The following is a 9,536-nucleotide window of genomic DNA, read 5'->3' on the forward strand; positions in this document are numbered from 1 at the left end:
TTTGGGTTATCCTCTTTTTCACTCTCTCTCTCTCTTTCTTCCAGAACACAAGATAAAGTTCCGAATTTTTATTATTGGGCTTCATTTGGGCCGTTCTAGCATTAAGTTGGGGCAAATTATAAGATGCACCATATGTGAACCACTGATTAAAATATTATCTCTATTCTCTTTCCTCCTCTACTTTCCTAATTTTTGATTTTTCTCTCTTTTATTTTCTCTCTCCTCTATTTTTTCTCTCCTCTATTTTTCTCTCTATTTTATTTTTCTTTCTCTTGAATTCGTTCATCATCCTTTTAATTGAATTCTTTCATGTTGTTAATCACCATAGAGTGAATTTCTTCATTACAATAGATTAAGTTCAAATTTTGTTTTCTTCAACCTTCGATTTGAAGCTTTGTTAATGGAGTTTTACAATGAAGTAGTGAAGCTAAAATGGCGTCGTCGTCAAATAGAAGGTGGTTAAGACGATGGTGAGATTATTTTTCATGAGATTTCATTATCTAAATCACCATGGCTTGGTTTGAGTTTCGAATTATGTAGCTTTTATATTCTTCTGATTTTTGTTAGTGATAATTGTACATTTTGCTATGAACAGTTCTGAATTTGATTATATTTTAGTATTTTGGACATTTTAAGTTAAAAATGTGAACGTATGATACGTTTTCTGTAAACACATAACATGTATTTTTGGAATTTCGAACATCTTTATTATAATTCTGAACATGCGATAAATTACTTATGAACTTATTTTTGTTTTAAATCTATGTATTTTTAATTTTATTAAAAAATTTGGCATTCTCTACTTTATAATTTATAAATCTGAACATTTGGCATTCTGAGCAGTGTTTTCAAGTGTAGAAGTTTTTGAAGGGTGTTCAGTGGTTTGTGGTTCAGAAGTTTTTGTAGGGGGTTCAGAGGTTAATCTAGGGTGTTCAGTGGTTTGTGGTTGGGGTTCATAAGTTTAGGTTTTTGTAGGGTGTTAAGTGGTTTATGATTGGGGTTTAAAGGTTTTTGTAAGGGTTCAGAAATTTTTAAAGGGTGTTCAGTGGTTTGTGGTTGGTGTTCAAAAGTTTTGTAGGGGTTCAGATATTTTTGTATGGTGTTCAGTGGTTTGTGGTTGGGGTTCAGAAGTTTTTGGGGGTTCAGAGGTTTTTTAAAGGTGTTCAGTGGTTTGTGATTGTAGTTCAGAAGTTTTTGTAGGGGGTTCAGAGGTTTTTGAAGGGTGTTAAGTGGTTTATGATCACTAGTGGAAAAATCCTCATCCGTAACGGGCAAAAAAGGGTCATCCGTAACGGGCAGCGTCCGTTACGGATGGCCGTTATTATTCGTAACGGGCACCGTCCGTTACGAATAACTACTTATTCGTAACGGACGTTTAAAGTGCCCGTTACGAATAATGGTTATTCGTAACGGGCGTTTCAGGTGCCCGTTACGATTAACCCGTTATTCGTAACGGGCGTTTCATGTGCCCGTTACGATTAACTTGTTATTCATAATGGACATTTATTTTGCCCGTTACGAATAACGGGTTATTCGTAACGGGCATTGTATCTGCCCGTTACGAATAGTGTTTGATGCAATTAAAAAAAAAATCCAGCACGTGCTAGCACATGCTGGATCATTTTATCAAATAATGGGATAATTTTATTTTTTTTTTACACAAGTATAATACACAGATTATTTTTTTATTACACAAGTATAATACACAAATAATTTTTTAATTACACAAGTATAATACACATTTAATATACTATAAGCAAAAATATATTCAATATCACTGCAAAATACATCAACTTGCTCATATAATGTCGCAAGTTTCTTAACACTAAGACTAATAAAAGAGCAAAAACAAATCATAATTGTAATAAAAACAAGTTTTATCCCGACATTTGTGTTCTGAGACGTTGAGTCTTAAGCTCCCTTGTGTAGATATTATATGCTCCACCTACATTAAATAATTTCAACGAACCAAAATTAACATAATTGAAAAAAAAAATAATATCAAAATCCACAAGATCATTGAATCATAATTGAATCAGCCCCTCAAAAAAAATATATCAAAATTTAAAAAATAATTGAATTACATAAAATAAGCTGATTTATAAAAAAATCAAAATTTTTAAAAAATAAGCTGATTTCACCAAGGAAGGCTTCCTTAATACAAATCTCTAATCACTTACTTTGTGTTTTCAAAGAGCCCAATCTTGCTTAGCTTCAGTCTTGTTAGAGATTCTGCTTAAATTTGTTAAATCTCCAGATGGAACAGTAAACCAACTTTTTTTATACCAAAACCCTCTATCCAACCATATATATAAGTAGCTACAGAACACATTGTTAGATATGTAACCAATTTTCTTGCAGAAGGATGACAGACTATTGACAGTTACCAGTGAACATATTAGAGTCTCAAAACACGGTCAACACATGGAGATCAATACTTGATGAAGGCAATAAGGCGCTCAATTCGTGCAATTTAGAAACATCACGCATGCATACAAACTACAAAGAGAAGATAATAAATGCTTTGAAAACAGACATACCGATCTCCTATGTACTTTGCCCTCGTGAAGTAGCCCAAGAATAGTTCCTCAACAAGATCATGTTGCTTGTCGAGCCCTTGCTGGCCAGCATAATATATAAGCCTGTGACTATCCAAAGTGTTCCCCCTACATACATAAATCCCAAATGTTATGCCAAAATTATTTAGTAGAGTTGAAGATTAAAAGCTTATATAGTTATATATGATAATTCCTTACGTAAGCCCATCAATGTTGTATTCCAAACCAAGTCCTCTGAATACCTGCAACACAAATCGGCATGTGAGTTAAAGCCAAATGTAACTATAAATTGTCTTAATGAAATAAAAAAAAACGACTTAATAAATATTCTGCCATACATCTGTCATTCGCGCTATTATCTGTTCAGATCGCGCACCAAACTTCTGTCTGTAAAAATCCCTCTTGTTCATACCCTCTTTTGGGGCAGAGGGATTTAGGAAGAAAGGGTGCCACCTGATCTGCAATACAAACTGATGACTTAAACAAGCACGAAATAGAACACAACACGAGTATAAGTGATTTAAAAAGAATTGGGGGAAATTAGTAAAAGGGTATCAGGAAATAAACCTCAAAATCAAACTGATCTTTTGATACAAAAATAGCTTTGTCTAAATTTCTTTTGCCTACAAAGCACCATGGACAAACAGTGCCTGAACTGATATCAACTCTTATAAGCTTCTTCGCCGAAGCATTAGCAGCAGCCTCAGCAGCCATTAATCTACAGTTTATCTGCAGTTTTTTGAATCTTAAATCAAAATATGAAATGCAACAGCTTTTTCCACAATTTCACCAATTATGATTAAATGATTAATTCTAACATTCCTATTAACATAATCAACTTCAAAAGCAAGATAACATTAAGCATAAATTAGGTAGCAAAACGCCCAAACAATAAGCAATTTAAGCATGTGTTGCAAGTTTAAGGTAAATTGATCAAGACATCAAGCAAGTACATCAAATTAATCCCAAATAGTAAGTTCATAAACCCAAATTGCATAATTAAGCTTCGGAACTACGAACATTTGCGCATTACTTAAAGATCTAAGAAATCAGAAAGTTTTTCACCAATTTAAAGTCATAACTACCAAATCGCATCTCTTTTCCAAGAGAAATTCAAATTCGTAAACAACAAAACTAAATAGCCATTTTCAAAATTCAAATAAATTTACAGATCTACAAGATTTACACCACAAAATCCTCATATCATTGAAATAAACAATATAAAATCACAAATCCTAAAATCAACACTAAGAATCAAACACCTAGATGAAAATTCAGAAAGGACTCAAATTAGAGAGCTAAAAATAATTGAGGAGATTAAAATACAAAATGATGATAGAATTGAAATAAAATTAGAAACTTTAGATCTAAAAAAAGACAATAATCATCCTGAATTTGCAAAAATTCAGCACAAAATATCCCAAAAATCCAGTACTAAGAAACTTAAATCAATTAAAAACAACATAAATTTCAAAAAATAAAGTTGAATCAACTCAGACAATCATCATTTACCACATTCAAACTGATAAATCTTCAAACTTTATATTCGATGATTACAAAGAGAAAAATCTTACCTAGCATCGATTCGTTCAACGACTTAGATCTAAAGAGGAAGAGTTCCGTCACCGCCGGTTACACCTCCGCCCAAAAACGACGCCGCTTGGGAGCTCTTGTATGAAGTAGCCGGTAAAGTTGCTCGTCTCAAGATCGATGAACGCAATCGCTGCTTAAGTAAACCACCAAAACAATAACCAACAGAATGACGGAGAAAGAGGAGAGGAGAGGAGAGGAGAGAGAAGAGAGAAAGGTGAATGACGGAGAGAGAGAGGAGATGAGAGGAGAGAGAGAGAGGTGAATGACGGAAAGGAGGGCGTAAGGGACTAATGAGAGAGAGGGGGAGTGAAACCCTAAAAAGCCAAGTATTGGGCTCTCCTCTCATAAGTTGGGCTTAGTTTGGTCATTTACGTGTAATTTAGTATTCGTAACGGGCAAAGCTTTGCCCGTTACAAATAGCCTGTTACGAATGAGAAATTTTCCACTAGTGGATTGGAGTTCAAAGGTTTGTAAGGGTTCCGATCAGAAGTTTTTGAAGGGTGTTCAGTGGTTTGTGGTTGGTGTTCAGAAGTTTTGTAGGGAGTTCGGAGATTTTTGTAGGGAGTTCAGATATTTTTGTAGGGTGTTCAGTGAATTGTGGTTGGGGTTCAGAAATTTTTGGGGGTTTCAGAAATTTTTGGGGGTTCAGAGGTTTTTGGGGGTTCAGAGGTTTTTGAAGGGTGTTCAATGGTTTGTGATTGGGGTTCAGAAGTTTTTATAGGGGGTTCAGAGGTTTTTGAAGGGTGTTCAGTGTTTTATGGTTGGGGTTCAAAAGTTTTTTTTGGGGGTTAAGAGGTTTTTGTAGAGTGTTCAGTGGTTTGTGGTTGTGGTTCAGAAGTTTTTGAGGGGGTTGAGAGGTTTTTGTAGGGTGTTCAGAAGTTTTTGAAAGGTGTTCAGTGGTTTGTGGTTGGGGTTCAAAAGTTTTGTAGGGGGTTCAGAGGTTTTCGTAGGGTGTTCAGTGGTTTGTAATTGGGGTTCAGAAGTTTTTAACAATTGGTTTTTTCTTAGATACATCATCGAATTTCTTCTTTTTTTTGGTGTTCTGATGTTGAACATTTGACTAATTGTTCAATTTAAACAAATTGCGAACTTAAATAATAAATTACTTAACATCTTTATCCTCTTCAGTAGGAGCAGATAATTTTGATTTTCAACCAAAAAAAAAATTAAAAAAATTTATTTTAGTCAAAAAGATAATTATATAGTAGAATATAGTTTCAATTTTACAATTTGTTGAATTATATTAGCAAATTTATTTAACATAAATGTAGGAAAATAAAAAAAAGTTAAGTATTGTTTATTTTTTTGAAGGTGTTTTCGTGTGTTTTTTGTCTTTTGTCATGGTACATTGCAGTTTGTAGAGAGGGAAAATGGTGATAGGAGAGAGAAAATACAAAAGAATTCATTGAGGAAGGTTTTTAATTTATGAGAGGACGGAGAGAGAAAATTTTTAAAATGAAACAAAAATAGATATGACATTTTTTTTGAACTTAAATAAATTTGACAGTTGGAGAAAGAGGAACTATTATTATAAAAAATAAAATTAAAAAAAAAAAACCACTTCGTGGGCTTCTTTCGTTTGGGCTTCTTGTGTTGGGTGTGGATTGGGCCAGGTGCACCTATTTCTTGGTGCACCATGGTGCACATAATACTAATTGTTAAGTTGGGTTTTTGGGAAAAAAATATTTCAGATCTCAAGCCCAATCATCTAGCCAGTTTAATGATTGGGCCCTAGTAGGTATACTCAAGTTATTGTTCAACTGATCCATTAAGTTGTGTTAGTAGATGACTAGATGCCTTTTGTAGTATTACTTTCGTTTTTTAAAGTTAGACACGTTCTGTTTTTAGTATTATTCACACACTTTTATTTGATTATAATTTGTAACTACGGTAGTTAAAGATATCAATAGTTAAATTTGTGCATTGACAAACATAACTAAAGAAACGTGCACTAGTAGAAAAATGTACATTTGCGTCGCCATATTTGCGTCACTCATTCTAAGGAGCGAAGCAAACATTTATTTTTACCATCCTTTTAAGTTATTTGCGTCGCATGTTATTCAAGAAGCGACGCAAAACTCAAGTGCATTTCAGCTTTCTCTCATTTGCGTCGCTCTTATTTATTAAAGCGACGCAATTAATAAACTTATTTGCATCACTCATTTGTTAACAAGCGACGCAAATAAGTGATTAAGTAATTTGCGTCACGCTTTTACTACATGAGCGACGCATATGAGCTGTGTACAATATCATAAACAAGGTTATTTGCGTCGCTTTTTTATAATAAAGTGACGCAAATAACTCTTTTGGCTTTAGGTTTTCTGCGTTTTTTTACCTTAGTTTTTCATCACATACGCCTACATTCACTAAACAAAAAGAAAAAAAACAAGAGTTCTTCAATTCCAGTGAATTGCTACAGCAAAACACCCACAAATTCGTCTCTGAAATCCAACAAATTAGGCCAAAAAACTGCGATTCCCCAGCAAATTTAACATCTAAATTAAAATTGCAGTCAAGTTGAAGCAAATCCGAGCAATTTCGAGCAAAAATTTAGACCAAAAACCCTAAGAAATTCGAACCTTTAAACCCAGAAAAATTTATTGTTTCCGACCAAAAATCCCCCATTTCGAGCAAAAAATCAACTCAAAAGCATACGAATTCGAACCCTAGAAACCCCAAAAAATTCAATTTCGGTCTTCAAGTTCGATTGGAGGATTTCGAGGGGGGATTTCTTGGGTTTTTGGCAGCACGCAATATACCCTAAGAAATTCGTCCCATTTCAGTCATAAATAATTTTTGTTCTAATTTCAGTCAAGAAATTACAGCAACAATAGTTTCAGTCAAGAAATTACAGCAACAATAATTGTTCGAATTACGTCTTTTTCTGGGTTTAAGGGTTCGAAATCCCCCATTTCAGTCATAAATAGAAATTGTTCGAATTTCAGTCAAGAAATTACAGCAACAATAATTCGAGGGGGGATTTCGGCTTGACATTGTTGAATTTGTGAAGTCAATTTCACCTAAGGTAAGATTGCTTCTATTTATGTTCATTCTTTTCATGGTAGATAGAATGTAGCATTTAACTTGAACAATGACTTAGTTTAATTTCAGGTTTAGTGTTAGTTCATTAATTAGAAAATATATATGGCAGATTTTAGTTGAATATATAACTGGTTGCATCTTTGAGCTGCTGATTTTTGTGCTGCTGGTTTGCAATATATTACTGATTTCAAATATATAACTGAAATCGAGTGCATAGTATGACTATATGAGCGGTTTTGCAAAAATAGATAAGCCACGTATTGTCGATCTTCATCCTGGCCATTAAATTCAGTAACATTGACCCTTGTTTTTCAACTGTCTTATCTTTAATTTGCTGTAAAAATGCTGCTAAATAAATTACAAAATACATGTAAGACTTGCACTCGTTTAGTTGGAAGTCAGTGTTTACATATATGTTATTTAGTTGGAAGTCAGTGTTTACATATATGTTATTGGGTCTCTTATTTAGTTGGAAGTCAGTGTTTACATATATGTTAGAAGAGTGTTTTTTGAGGTTTTCTGTGGACTGATACTATGAAATCTTGTTGCCTGACCATTGTAATTGTATTAGCTTTGTTGTGCTGTTGATTGAAAAGAGAGATGAAGAAGGGCAATTACAAGTACTATCAGCTGCACTTGAGGTAAAATACTAAAATCCTCTGGTTCCTTTCAACTGCCCTTTGTATTAAGTTTCTGTCTTATGTGTTGATGCAATTAAAACTATAGCAATCTTATAATTCTTGCTCAGATTCAACTGTTCAATGGGATCATTTTGCATTTATGTTTGAGAATGTAGGAATATATTAATAAATTTTGATTGTATACAGTGGCCAACAATTACTAAATCTGTTTGGAAAACTTAAAAGATAATTTAAAATCGAGGAGTATTTGCGATGCTTATGAATTGAGCTTCAAATTGTTTAAGTATAATAATGCAGAAGTGCTACTTTTATTTGCTGGGTAAAAAGTTTGATTTATTCTCTGGTTGCAGATTGCTGAAGCAGAGAGTTTTGATCTAGATTCAAAATTTCGTGCCCTGGTTGCTATTGGATCATTGGTATGTTGTCTTCTTATATCTGTTGTGTTACGAGAATGCCACAACCCACTGGGTAATGACAAGAGATACTTTCAAGTATAAAGAGGCTGTTTTTGCAATTGTTTACTATACCGACAGCTCTTTGTGGAGCTTCTGGAGGGGTGATTGCCATACAGTTTTGCTGTGCAAGTCTTTGGATGTTTGTATGGTCTTTTGAGTTTCTTGTTTTCAAACTATCTTGTCTGCTTATTTAATACGGAGTACCAAGTACTTTTCTGATTAGTATAAGATCTAAATACCTGCGGATGGCTTAACACTCGTTTCAGGTCTTCAAGTTTTACACCATGATTGGCTAATAAGCAATGCCGAATAACAACTTTTATGTCACATGGCAGATTAAGTTGAATCAACTATGTTGGTTTAATATATGTAATTTTTTATGGCAGATTCTTAATTATGCGGAAGTGAATTCCACAAGTTGCTCGAGGTTCTGGTTGTGGACAAACGATTAAGGCGGTAGTACGCATACGAGATTGTCTTCACTTGTGGTATATATACGAGGTTCTGGTGTGTAAAGGTAATATATATGTTATTTGTTTCAAATGTGTAGTGCTTTTCGAAGTTTTAAAGCATTAAGTGGACAATCTAGGGGAAGTAAATTGACATGGCATTTGGGACAGGTTACCTTAATTTCTTACCCTAACTTTTAGTTTCTTAATAATTTAAGTATAGCAATTTAATTCAACTTATAAATATATTACATGTAGTGTCCTCAACAATTGGGTGGACGTGAGTGTGGCTACTACGTCATGCGTTATATGTACGAAATACTTGAACATCACCATAGCAATGAGGATCTTATTCAGGTATGAGTTGTCAAATATTTCATTTTTGTTTGATAAATACAATTTGTTGTTAGCTACAATCTTGAATTAAAACTTTCCTCTTGTATATTTGTTGTGTTGATAGGATTTTTCAAGAACTACACCGTACACCGAGGAGGAGATAAATGAGATTCGAGATATTTGGGCAGAGTATTTTATATGTAATGTTGAACTTTAGATTTACACTTAGCGCATGTTGGACTCTTGTTTTGGATTATAGGCTTGAAATGAATGAATTTGGTTAATTGGTGTTGGGATGATGAGTATAATGTCTATGATATTGAGATGTAATTTATTGGACAGGTTGTTAATATAATGTCGTCATTCCCAATTTTATGGGTAGGCCAAATTACAAAGGAGACTCTGCCGAAATTTACATTTGCATTATTCAATAATATTGCATTTTAATTTCAATTATATTAG

General features: G+C 33.6%; 1 protein-coding gene across 3 annotated transcripts; it reads right to left on the reverse strand.

Moving 5' to 3' along the window:
- Positions 1-1,699: 1,699 nt before the first annotated feature.
- On the reverse strand, positions 1,700-4,368 carry LOC145640577 (uncharacterized). Of its 3 annotated transcripts, none has more exons than XR_014114962.1 (6): positions 4,133-4,368; positions 3,126-3,287; positions 2,897-3,016; positions 2,757-2,800; positions 2,181-2,666; positions 1,700-1,945 (listed from the first exon to the last, which is right to left on the reverse strand). XR_014114962.1 is itself a non-coding variant. In XM_081691927.1 (6 exons), the coding sequence occupies exons 2-6, from the start codon at positions 3,270-3,272 to the stop codon at positions 1,933-1,935; spliced, it is 450 nt and encodes a 149-aa protein (XP_081548053.1). In that variant the 5' UTR covers positions 3,273-3,287; positions 4,133-4,367; the 3' UTR covers positions 1,700-1,932. The 3 variants fall into 3 exon arrangements, 2 of the variants coding, with proteins under 2 accessions (XP_081548053.1, XP_081547981.1); XM_081691927.1 differs by having other exon boundaries at positions 2,541-2,666; positions 4,133-4,367; XM_081691855.1 differs by having other exon boundaries at positions 1,700-2,666.
- Between the last annotated feature and the right edge of the window lie 5,168 nt (positions 4,369-9,536).

Source organism: Chenopodium album, chromosome 1 (assembly GCF_948465745.1).
Source record: "Chenopodium album chromosome 1, dcCheAlbu1.1, whole genome shotgun sequence".
NCBI classification, from domain to species: Eukaryota; Viridiplantae; Streptophyta; class Magnoliopsida; order Caryophyllales; family Amaranthaceae; genus Chenopodium; species Chenopodium album.

Bases quoted from the DNA above. Each gene is read 5' to 3' on its own strand.
- LOC145640577 (XM_081691855.1), bottom strand. From the start codon at position 3,272: ATGGCTGCTGAGGCTGCTGCTAATGCTTCGGCGAAGAAGCTTATAAGA. The intron at 3,017-3,125 runs GTTTATTTCCTG...TTTGTATTGCAG, and splicing joins AAGATCAGTTTGATTTTGAG to ATCAGGTGGCACCCTTTCTT. The intron at 2,801-2,896 runs GTATGGCAGAAT...TTTGTGTTGCAG, and splicing joins TAATAGCGCGAATGACAGAT to GTATTCAGAGGACTTGGTTT.